A 12,903-nucleotide genomic window follows, 5' to 3' on the forward strand; every position below is an offset into this window, starting at 1 on the left:
GTGCGGCCCTGAGCACCGAAGAACAGGGTGAAAGGAGGCTGATTAACGGGATACAGTCTGGAATCATGGTGCTCCTATATGGTCAGTGGAGCTGATATAAGAATCAAGGAGGTGGCTGGTCGGTGTATGAAAGGTCACTCAAATAAAAGCAGCACTTTGGAGATGGGGCATTTCTTGCTCTTGGGCTCCCTCTACGGTCATGAAGTGTAATTAGAGCTTTGAGGCACCGCTAAAGGACATGCTTTTCTGGACAAGCTGAGAGATAGGATACATATGACCCGGGTTATGCAGACAGCTAAACCCATAGGCATTGTTAATATGGAGCTCTTCCAGCAGCAGCAGCAGGTCTGGAGCTCTGCTGCAGTTACTGAGTCAGTTGGAGGCTTTTCTGCACTCTGCTCTGAGCTCAGCACTCGGCCCTGACCCCTGACCAGCTCTGTAACTTTACATGGTCTGACAGACACTCGGTGGCTGAGCTGCTCTCTGTGAGCTGAAACTAAACTCTTCCACTGTTCAATAATAACACCACTCACAGCTGATGGAGGAAGATCTAGGAGGGAGGAGATTTCACCAGCTGACTTGTTGTAGTTGGTGCAGCGGTGTCTCCTATTACATACAGAACCACGCTGGAGTTCAGTGAGCTCTTTAGAACCTCCCGTTCTTTCACTGATGTGTGGAAGAAAGGCTGACTGCAGGACTAGGGGCTGGATTTTATACACCTGTGGCTGAAATGGACTGAATGAAACACCTGAATTCAGTAATTAAGAGGTGTGTCCCAATACTTTAGACCATACAGTGTCCTAACACATAACGCCTTTCTCTGACTGTTCACACATCTCTGTTGAGGTGAACAGAAGACTGATGAAATGCTACAGTTTGGGTGTCATGATCACGTAAGCTTCTTCTGCTGAACAGGCTGGACTGGACTGGACTGGCTGAGCCCGGTGTCAGCTCTGCCTAATAAAGACAGTACTGTTGCAAAAGTCACAGCAGTTTCCATGGCAATGTGTCCAAATGTCTGACAGAGTTTCAGCATGGCCTCGACGTGACTGGACGTGGCCAAACACTGTGTGTGTGTGTGTGTGTGTGTGTGTGTGTTTGTTTGTACATTTTCATTCATTCTCTACTTCTGTAATGAAGCCTGAGAGAAGCAGAGCTAGTCTACCAGCAAGCTGCTTCTCTCTGACTCTGTAAAGTGCTTTTCAGTAAAACTCTGCTGTTTAGGTTAAGAGGGGTTTTAAAAATCGTATTAGACGCATGTACTACACTATATGGCCTAAAGTAATGGGACACACCTCTTAATCTTGAATTCAGAGGTTTCGTTCAGCCCCATTATACATATAAAGCCCCTAGTCCTGCAGTCAGCCTTTCTTACACACATCAGTGAAATAACGGGAGGTTCTGAAGAGCTCACTGAACTCCAGCGTGGTTCTGTATGTAATAGGAGACACCGCTGCACCAACAACAAGTCAGCTGGTGAAATTTCCTCCCTCCTAGATCTTCCTCCATCAGCTGTGAGTGGTGTTATTATTGAACAGTGGAAGAGTTTAGGAGGAACAGCTCACAGAGAGCAGCTCAGTGTCCACCGAGTGTCTGTCAGACCACGTAAAGCTACAGAGCGGGGTCAGGGCCGAGTGCTGAGCTCAGAGCAGAGAGCAGAAAAGCCTCCAACTGACTCAATAACTGCAGCAGAGCTCCAGACCTGCTGCTGCTGAAAGAGCTTACAGCAAAGGGGGACCAGCTCCATATTAATAATGCCTATGGGTTTAGAATGGGACACCAGAAAAACTCTGTAGGTGGAATGTGTAGGTGTCCCAATACTTTTGTCCAAATACTAGAACTCCAGAGTGATTTTAAGGCTCTACCATGCAGATTCCACAAATAGCGGCACCCCAAATGTCAAACGGTATTTGGTAAAGCCTCCCCTAGCAAGAATAACAGCCCTCAATTTGTAGGAGGGAGATGGGAGAACGCCTGAGGAGGCATCTTGGACCGGGCCACTTCTCCAGGCCGAACATCTCCAGCTCTTTGAGTTTCTTAGGTTTCCTCTTGTGAACTGCTCTCTTCAGTTGAGACCACAAATTCTCAATTGGGTCAAGTCTGGGAGACCGAGAGGGCCATGTGCTGCTGCAACCACGTCTTTATCGATTCTGTCGTGTGCCCTCACTTTCTTGAGGGGTGTCAATACTCCTGGAGTCGACCGTATATGAGGGAGTGGGGATCCATTTCAGTCACAGCCAAAGATTTTCTTCTTGGCCAAATAATAGCTGAAAACTTTATATCTATAAATAACGACTCTATTCTTACAGAGTGTGTGTGTGTGTGTGTGTGTGTGTGTTGTCTGCTGCTTTGTAAGAACTCACCAGACAGCAGCACACAGGAGCCGAGCTGCAGGACATGATCGTTGAAATCGGCGTCTCCCAGGGCAACCCGCACCGCATCCCTGCACACCATCAGACAGCTCTGTCCCAGAGTGGAGAGAGAGGATCACAGCAACAGTAAGCATCCACACACAAAACACACAGACACACACACACACACACACACACACACACACAACATCTGGTGTATAAAAACACCATTAAATAATAAAAGGGGTCTTCATTTAATCTCCTTTCACAGGCCCCCAAAACTCCACACTACTAAAAAGGGCCAGCTGACTAGTAACAATAGGACTAGGAACCCCTTTTGGTGCTGTGTCCACTACATGTCCAAATATTTATGGACACCCCTTCTAATGAATGCATTCAGCTACTTCAAGTCCCACTGTGTCCCATTGCTGACACAGATGTGCAAATAGACAGGCGCACACACACACACACAGCTTGTCTAGTTCCTGTAGAGAAGTGCTGCCAATAGAATAGGACCCTCTGAAGCAGATCATGCTGCCTAATAATGCCAGGTGTGGTCTAGAGGGGTATAAAGCCCCCCAGCATTGAGGAGCTGTGGAGCAGTGGAAGAGCTGTGTTCTCTGGAATGATGGATGGTGAGGCTCCATCCAATACTTTTAGGATGAGTTGGGGAAATGGGGATGATGAGGTGGGGTGGTGATCATCATCATCATCATCATCCAACATCCTGACCTCACTAAATATAACGCATGTCGTAGCGTGCAATCAAATCCTCTACTCTGAAATCTAGTAGAAAGTCTTCTTCTCTGGACAGTTGAGACAGTTACTTCAACAAAAGCAGGATCAGCTCTTTTTAATAGTCTTGATTTCAGAAAAATAAGCAGGTGTCCCAATACTTTTGTCCATACAGTGTAAAATGCAATCGCGTATCCATGTCATGGTACTGCATACTGAAACACCTCTTTTTTAAGATTCTGCAATCATCAGGTTCTCGCGTTCCTGTAACGGCTCCATCAGAAAATTAACTACGTGAACTGCAATTCTGCTCCGGTAAAAGACCTCCGGTAATTAAGCATGAGTGTGAAGGAGAAAGCGAGGGGCGAGGGAGACCCTCCAACAGAAGACGCACAGTAATTATCACTCCTATAAAGGTTTTTGTTGACGGGCGTATTTCCACCTCATAGACCATCACAGAAAATGAACCTGGACAAGATCGGGCTTTGACCACCTCCCAATGCGGGTTGAGGGATGTGAGGCAGTGGTGGCTCAGCGGTTAGAGCGATAACAGGGTTGTGGGTTCGATTCCCGGGCTCGGCAAGCTGCCCAACAGTTGAGCAAGGCCCTTTACCCTCTCTGCTGCCCGGGCGCTGGAGTTGGCTGCCCACCGCTCTGGGTGTGTGTGTGTACTCACTGCCCCTAACACATCTGTGTGTGTGTGTGTGTGTGTGTGTGTGTGTGTGTGTTCACTACCAGATGGGTTAAATGCGGAGGACACATTTCGTGACAAATACGTGCACCTTTTTTAGTGAACTAGGGGCAGTGAGTACACACCCACCCCCCCAGAGCGGTGGGCAGCCAACTCTAGCGCCCGGGGAGCAGAGAGAGTAAAGGGCCTTGGTCAAGGGCCCAACAGTGGCAGCTTGCCGATCCACAACCCTGTTATCAACAGCCCGACGCTCTAACCGCTGAGCCACCACTGCCCTATCATTGGTCATCATTTCATAATGAATGGACCAATAGAAATGCTCCCCAAAAAAATGTAATTAAAATTAAAAGTCATTTTGGAAATACAAGGTTTTTGCAGTACTGCAGCTTTTGTTTCTAATAATCTATTAGCGCCGAACGTCTTCGCCAGATCTTGATTCATTACAGCTCAGTAACTGCAGGAACGTCAGCGAGGATCCTGTTATCCTTAGAGGAGGGAAGATCAAACGGCCACTCGAGGTCCAGCAGAAGGTCAAGAGAATTTAAGAGATGGTCTTCATTTGGTGTCTAAGGGCTGTTCAGCTGCTTGGGGGAAAGATCGCGAGCCAGGCCAGGTGATTTTCCACTGAACTCACCAACAGTTAACGTGATTTCCTCAGAATTTCAATGAGCCTGCACTGCAGAGAAGGACTCCAGCGTCTCTCAGCCTTTCTGGCTTCGCTCTATTTTAGTAAAGACGCCTTTAAGAGCGTTTTTCTTTTTCACATTATCTAACACAGGAAGACAACACTGAGGCGGCCTAACCGCCCACCAGTCTAACACACAGACAGAGGGATGTGGGTGTTGCTATTAAAAACACAGGGAGGAAGAACGGAGAAAGGTGACGCCCGTTTCTTCTCATGGGAAGATATGCTGTGGAAGGGAACAAGCTGAACAGCGAGGCGAGGGGCAGTTACAGCTAGGTCTGAGGTGTGGATGACTGAAGGCATTTAGTTTAGATCATACAAATAACTGGAAACATCAAAAACAAAAGCGGAGGATTATTTATTCCTCTGAAAAAGATCCTTATTTAGCTGTTAAGCAGGAGCTGGGACAATTCTAGTGACCGTCGTCTACGATAATCTCGTAACTGTTGTTTTAACGATAACGTGCGAGCAGACATTATTGAGTAGGTAACTCACTGTGACATAAACCCCTCAAAAAACACCCCTTAAGAGCTCACGTCTTCACTGTGCCTGATAGGAAGGACTACACGCTAATACTGCTCAACATTCTCTGCCCTCCATAAAATCCTCTCAGTACTACCTCTCTCTCTTTTTACCTACTCCAAGTAAATGGCCACCCAGCTCGACCTGCTGGAAGATTGCCCGCTGAGGTCCCCTCTACCTGCGTCAGACCGGCTGCACACCCTCCTACCACTGCTACCTGTTTAATGACCATGTTCAAACCTAAATTTAATTAATAATATCACCACTATTACCATCACTACTCTGACCATCACTGCCATGACTATATTAAGTTATTCTACACCATTATTATTATATTATGATTATGATCAGAGCAGTTCAACAGTATAGATTGTTTGGTAATTTTTTTTTATCAATAATTAATAAATAGTTCTGATCAGAGGAGGACGGGTCGGGTCCCCCTTGTGAGTCTTGGTTCCTCCCAAGGTTTCCTCCTCCAGCTCTGAGGAAGTTTTCCCTTGCCACTGTCGCCGTTGGGGCTCACTGGGGGTCTTTGATCCTTCATGTCTTACATTATTTCTTCTTTGTTGTTTCTGTTGCTCAGAGATGCCGTTTAAGAACAGCAGCTGGACAATGAGCTTATTCCACCATCTGCGAACTGACCTGTGTACTGAATCTGAAGATTATTAAAAACTTCAGGAGTCCGCTGCCCACTACAGGCCGAAACCAGCCAAGCATCTGTTGGACTGTAATCTGTGACGGTCGAATTCTGTGAGCTTAGTGGGCAGTTTCTGGCGACGGTCAAAAGCCCATCTGCACCAAGAGCCCTTCCAGCTTCGAGTACGGCTCGGCTCGACCCGCCATCCTTTAAGATCCACGGAAGACGAGCGTCCAGACTTTTTACTGTCCTGCACTGAAGTGGTGGAACGAACTTCCCCTGGGTGTCCGAACAGCAGAGTCCAACACTCGCTGTCCTCAAACCCACACTGAAGACCCTCCTCTTCTGAGAGTACTCAGGCGAAGAGAAGAGTACTATGGTCTCCTTACTGACTTGTGTTTAGTAGAGTCTAAGATTAGAGGAGCTTTGAATTATTAGTCTATTTAAACTGGCTGAGGTTATTTTTGATTAGGTTGCTCTGGAGAAGAACGTCTGCTTGTATACGGTCACATATTCTGACAGAGAGACATTATCAGATCATGTGACTGCACTGTTTCTTCTAGACGTGTAGAGGGGTAACAAAATGTGGTGCCACCAGAAAGTGAGACCCCTGTATACTTCTATAAGAAACAGTGACGTCACATCATTTACAGATGAAATGAAATAGATTCTGAATTTGTTCAGATGTTTAAACAAAGTAAAATGATAAAACTTAAAACCTTTGAAAAGGACAATAAATAACGTTATATTAATATAATGTAATATAAAAATAGTACATTCATATTAAATTACAATTTAATGTGGAAAAAGAAAAGTTTATAATGTCAGTAACTCTTGCACTGTTGTTGTTTATTTTTACTTTTTGAGTAAATAAATAATTAGAAAAACATAGCGCAATGCACAATTTTTACAAACACATTATAAATGATTCAAAATATCATCTAATTATCGTTATTGGCAGAATCCCAGAAAATATCGAGATATAATTTTTCGCAAATATCGCACACCCCTAGGGTGCACCGATTTCCAGAATTACACTTCAACAGGGATGCAATATTGTCCTTCCCACCGGCCCCCGACACTCCATACAGCTCTACATACTCCTGAAAAGGCTCTGCGGACTAGTAACAATAGTGGAACCCTTTTTTGGTGCTATATACTCTACATGTCCAAATATTTGTGGACACCCCTTAATGAATGCATTCAGCTACAGATGTGTAAATGCATATACACACACACACAGCTTGTCTAGTCCCTGTAGAGAAGAAGTACTGCCAATAGAATAGGACTCTCTGGAGCAGATCAACATGATGAGCCTATTGGCACCATGCTGCCTAATGCCAGGCGTGGGCTAGTGGAGGGGTATAAAGCCCCCCAGCATTGAGCTGTGGAGCAGTGGAGGAACTGACCATTAAGATCCTTCCACAGTGTGTTAATATCCTGTACTAATGACGGTACACTGGTACAGATGATGCATCAAGCTGAGAGTGTGAACGCTGCTGAAGGCTGTGTAAACATGCCAGTGTTGAAGGTCTGCCAGCATACCAGCACTAGACCCTTCACTCACCTCTACAATCTGCTTGCTGAGAGTCAGCTGTTCTTCAGAGACATCCTCGCCAGGGGAAACCACGAAGGGGAGCACCCTCTTCTCCACCCAATTCATGGAGAGCTCCAAAGAGCCCAGGAAGTCCCGCCCCTCCGGGTACTGACGGACAGAAAGACGGAGAACACAGTGGCAGTCAACACGAGAGCTTGTGCAAAGCCGTGGTCACGCCAGACATAAAAACACTGCCAGATACCTTCACCAGCATCCCTGCGTCCTTTTTTTATAAAAGTGAACTGGCCAGGCAAACACGGTCAATATTTGGCACAATGATTTTGGTAAAACGAGTGATTTGTCCAACAAAAATAATTTTCTGCTGATGAATTACTCTTCTGCTGTTCCAACCCTGGCTAGTGCGCCCCCTAGTGGTTAAAATTTAGTTTTGCAAACAGGGCTGGTAATTTATCCTGCCCATGACTATTTTAATTTGTTTTATTCTGATAATACCTTTTTCCACTTTTGCTAATTAATGAAAAAAAAAATGCTAATACCCTTTTCAACAGAATTTTGCTAATGCCATATCAAACAGAATGTTGCCATTCTTTTTAATAATATATATAATATCATTATATACACACACACACACACACACACACATACATATACACACATATACACACAAACACATACATATATGTGTGTGTGCGTGTGTGTGCACAGGTACATAAACTTTGTATATCTGCTGATTCCCGATACCGATCCTATACCATTGTTGAATTAATAAACCGTATATCTCTATATATCTTTAGAAAACAAAATATTACAAATTACCACACAGATATAAATGTACTAAATTGATATTTCTTTGTCACTAAAATAAACAACTGTGTAGGACCTGGACACAGCTTTCAAATTCAAACTTATATAAATATATTAAAATAAATAAAAGGTATCGGCCAAAACAGAACATAAGTAGATCATGGTGACCGCGCTTTAGTCCGCTGGACCACCCGGGTGGTATGTATGTCTATATTTCTAAACACTGAAGCATTTTCTGTTGTGTTGTTGACTCCTGGAAGTACTTTATACTTTGTACTCATCATGTAATTAAGATTAGAATTGTATTTTTGTAATTTTGCTAATACCTTTTCTAAATAGAATTTTGCTAATACCTTTTCTAAATAGAATTTTGCTAATACCCTTTCTAGATAGAATTTTGCTAAGCCCCTTTCTAAATAGAATTTTGCTAAGCCCCTTTCTAAATAGAATTTTGCTAATACCCTTTCTAGATAGAATTTTGCTAAGCCCCTTTCTAAATAGAATTTTGCTAAGCCCCTTTCTAAATAGAATTTTGCTAAGCCCCTTTCTAAATAGAATTTTGCTAATACCCTTTCTAGATAGAATTTTGCTAAGCCCCTTTCTAAATAGAATTTTGCTAAGCCCCTTTCTAAATAGAATTTTGCTAAGTCCTTTTCTAAATAGAATTTTGCTAATACCTTTTCTAAATAGAATTTTGCTAATACCCTTTCTAGATAGAATTTTGCTAATACCCTTTCTAGATAGAATTTTGCTAATACCCTTTCTAGATAGAATTTTGCTAAGCCCCTTTCTAAATAGAATTTTGCTAAGTCCTTTTCTAAATAGAATTTTGCTAATACCTTTTCTAAATAGAATTTTGCTAATACCCTTTCTAGATAGAATTTTGCTAATACCCTTTCTAAATAGAATTTTGCTAATACCCTTTCTAGATAGAATTTTGCTAAGCCCCTTTCTAAATAGAATTTTGCTAAGCCCCTTTCTAAATAGAATTTTGCTAAGTCCTTTTCTAAATAGGATTTTGCTAAGACCTTTTCTAAATAGGATTTTGCTAAGACCTTTTCTAAATAGGATTTTGCTAAGACCTTTTCTAAATAGGATTTTGCTAATACCCTTTCTAAATAGAATTTTGCTAAGCCCCTTTCTAAATAGAATTTTGCTAAGCCCCTTTCTAAATAGAATTTTGCTAATACCTTTTCTAAATAGAATTTTGCTAAGACCCTTTCTAGATAGAATTTTGCTAATACCCTTTCTAAATAGAATTTTGCTAATACCCTTTCTAGATAGAATTTTGCTAAGACCCTTTCTAAATAGAATTTTGCTAAGCCCCTTTCTAAATAGAATTTTGCTAAGTCCTTTTCTAAATAGGATTTTGCTAAGACCTTTTCTAAATAGGATTTTGCTAAGACCTTTTCTAAATAGGATTTTGCTAAGACCTTTTCTAAATAGGATTTTGCTAAGACCCTTTCTAAATAGAATTTTGCTAAGCCCCTTTCTAAATAGAATTTTGCTAAGTCCTTTTCTAAATAGGATTTTGCTAAGACCTTTTCTAAATAGGATTTTGCTAAGACCTTTTCTAAATAGGATTTTGCTAAGACCTTTTCTAAATAGGATTTTGCTAAGACCTTTTCTAAATAGGATTTTGCTAAGACCTTTTCTAAATAGAATTTTGCTAATACCCTTTCTAGATAGAATTTTGCTAATACCCTTTCTAAATAGAATTTTGCTAATACCCTTTCTAAATAGAATTTTGCTAATACCTTTTCTAAATAGAATTTTGCTAAGACCCTTTCTAGATAGAATTTTGCTAATACCCTTTCTAAATAGAATTTTGCTAATACCCTTTCTAAATAGAATTTTGCTAATACCTTTTCTAAATAGAATTTTGCTAATACCCTTTCTAGATAGAATTTTGCTAATACCCTTTCTAAATAGAATTTTGCTAATACCCTTTCTAGATAGAATTTTGCTAAGACCCTTTCTAAATAGAATTTTGCTAAGCCCCTTTCTAAATAGAATTTTGCTAAGTCCCTTTCTAAATAGAATTTTGCTAAGTCCTTTTCTAAATAGGATTTTGCTAAGACCTTTTCTAAATAGGATTTTGCTAAGACCCTTTCTAGATAGAATTTTGCTAATACCCTTTCTAAATAGAATTTTGCTAATACCCTTTCTAAATAGAATTTTGCTAATACCTTTTCTAAATAGAATTTTGCTAATACCCTTTCTAGATAGAATTTTGCTAATACCCTTTCTAAATAGAATTTTGCTAATACCCTTTCTAGATAGAATTTTGCTAAGACCCTTTCTAAATAGAATTTTGCTAAGCCCCTTTCTAAATAGAATTTTGCTAAGTCCCTTTCTAAATAGAATTTTGCTAAGTCCTTTTCTAAATAGGATTTTGCTAAGACCTTTTCTAAATAGGATTTTGCTAAGACCCTTTCTAGATAGAATTTTGCTAATACCCTTTCTAAATAGAATTTTGCTAATACCCTTTCTAAATAGAATTTTGCTAATACCCTTTCTAAATAGAATTTTGCTAATACCCTTTCTAAATAGAATTTTGCTAATACCTTTTTATCTAAATAGAATTTTGCTAAGCCCTTTTTTTTATCTAAATAGAATTTTGCTAATAGCTGTTTTTTTATTTTGCAAGCACCTTTTTTAAATTTGCCACTACCTTTAATTTAAATTCTGTTAATTAATTTCTTAAATACTTTCCCTACGGTGTGTTCCTGTAACCCTTAAAAACATACAACTGCGTGGGTCACATGACTCCGACCTGTCCAGTCTACAGTATGGGGGAAAACAGTGGTTTTAAATCAGGCTTTTGACACGGTCATATGCAGAACTAGATCAGACACTTATGATCTGATGCGCAGTGCTGGGATCATGAGAAAGCTGTGTGTTTGTATATGAGCAGATCACTGTGGTCTTTAAACAGCGTCACATTCAGGACCTTTCGAGGGTAAGCAGAGAAAATGTCCAATCAAAAGTGTGTGTGTGTGTGTGTGTGTGTGTGTGTGTGAGATTATACTCACTCTGTGTTGTAGATGGATGGTGAGGCGGGTGTGTAAGCTGAAAGCTCTGAGTGCGGTCTCAGTCACTGCCGCACTGACCACACACTCACTCAGGGAGGAGTACAGGACCGTCTGGACACATAAACAAACACCACTTTCACTCACTGGCCACTTTATTAGAAACCCCAATTTCCACTCACTGGCCAAATTATTAGAAACCCCAGTTTCCACTCACTGTCCACTTTATTAGAAACCCCCATTTCAACTCACTGTCCACTTTATTAGAAACCCCCATTTCAACTCACTGGCCAAATTATTAGAAACCCCAGTTTCCACTCACTGTCCACTTTATTAGAAACCCCAGTTTCCACTCACTGTCCACTTTATTAGAAACCCCAGTTTCCACTCACTGTCCACTTTATTAGAAACCCCAGTTTCCACTCACTGTCCACTTTATTAGAAACCCCAGTTTCCACTCACTGTCCACTTTATTAGAAACACCCATCTCCACTCACTGTCCACTTTATTAGAAACCCCCATTTCAACTCACTGTCCACTTTATTAGAAACCCCAGTTTCCACTCACTGGCCACTTTATTAGAAACCCCCGTTTCCACTCACTGGCCACTTTATTAGAAACCCCCGTTTCCACTCACTGGCCACTTTATTAGAAACCCCCGTTTCCACTCACTGTCCACTTTATTAGAAACCCCCATTTCAACTCACTGTCCACTTTATTAGAAACCCCCGTTTCCACTCACTGGCCACTTTATTAGAAACCCCCATTTCAACTCACTGTCCACTTTATTAGAAACCCCCGTTTCCACTCACTGGCCACTTTATTAGAAACCCCCATTTCAACTCACTGGCCAAATTATTAGAAACTCCCATTTCCACTCACTGGCCACTTTATTAGAAACCCCCATTTCAACTCACTGGCCAAATTATTAGAAACCCCAGTTTCCACTCACTGTCCACTTTATTAGAAACCCCCATTTCAACTCACTGGCCAAATTATTAGAAACCCCCGTTTCCACTCACTGGCCACTTTATTAGAAACCCCCATTTCAACTCACTGGCCAAATTATTAGAAACCCCCATTTCCACTCACTGGCCACTTTATTAGAAACCCCCATTTCAACTCACAGGCCGAATTATTAGAAACCCCATTTCCACTTACTGGTCAATTTATTAGGAACCATCTCCACTCAGTACTGTACTGGTTAAGTCACTGTGAAACTGGCTAACTGTTGGTGTGCTGGACTGGTGACTGCTTGTTAGCATTTAGCTTAATAAACAAATGTTTATTTCCCGTCCAATAGAAATGCAAGGTTTCATAAACGTGGCAGTGCTGGATAGCTGAGTCTACTGTAGACCAGCAGAAGATCAGTAAAGCCCGTACCATCCATGTGCTGAGTGCTCCGTGCAGCGGGGTGAGCTGATCCAGGGACAGAGAGAGAAGGCAGTCCCGTGTCCGTGGCCTCGTCAGCAAATAGTCCAGATAATCCAGCCCCAGGTCAGGCTTGGCCTCCGAGGGGTCTTCAAACTGGACCCTCCGAGAATCTGACTCGCTCTGCTCAGCCTGGGTTCAGCAGACAGAGAGTAAACAATGCAGAACACTCAACACAGGAAACAGAGAGACCTCCCTTAAATAAACATGGACTGGGAGATTCAGCACGGGGTTCAGAGCAGAGATCTCTTAATCCTTAGGAGCTTTTACTGGCGATTAAACACATGACTGATAAAGTGCAGGAGTTAGTTCTCATCATTTCCTGTAGCTGCTTGAAACAGGAGGAGGAACTGTGTGGAAAGTCAGACTAAGCATTTCATCTTGAACACATCAGCCAGCTACAGAAGTAGCACATGTCTGAATTAGAAAGAGGTGGTCAAGCCTTCCAGCAAAACTG

The 12,903-nt window shown here is 41.9% G+C and overlaps 1 protein-coding gene across 1 annotated transcript in view; it reads right to left on the reverse strand.

Moving 5' to 3' along the window:
• Positions 1-12,903, reverse strand: part of ncapg2 (non-SMC condensin II complex, subunit G2) — a 48,674-nt gene that overhangs the window by 10,314 nt on the left and 25,457 nt on the right. The window contains exons 18-21 of the mRNA XM_072688689.1: positions 12,399-12,567; positions 11,019-11,129; positions 7,189-7,326; positions 2,364-2,463 (exon numbers count right to left, since the gene is read on the reverse strand). Of these exons, the coding sequence (XP_072544790.1) occupies positions 2,364-2,463; positions 7,189-7,326; positions 11,019-11,129; positions 12,399-12,567 (518 nt within the window). The remainder of the gene's footprint in view (positions 1-2,363; positions 2,464-7,188; positions 7,327-11,018; positions 11,130-12,398; positions 12,568-12,903) is intronic.

Source organism: Salminus brasiliensis, chromosome 9, assembly GCF_030463535.1.
Source record: "Salminus brasiliensis chromosome 9, fSalBra1.hap2, whole genome shotgun sequence".
NCBI lineage: Eukaryota > Metazoa > Chordata > Actinopteri > Characiformes > Bryconidae > Salminus > Salminus brasiliensis.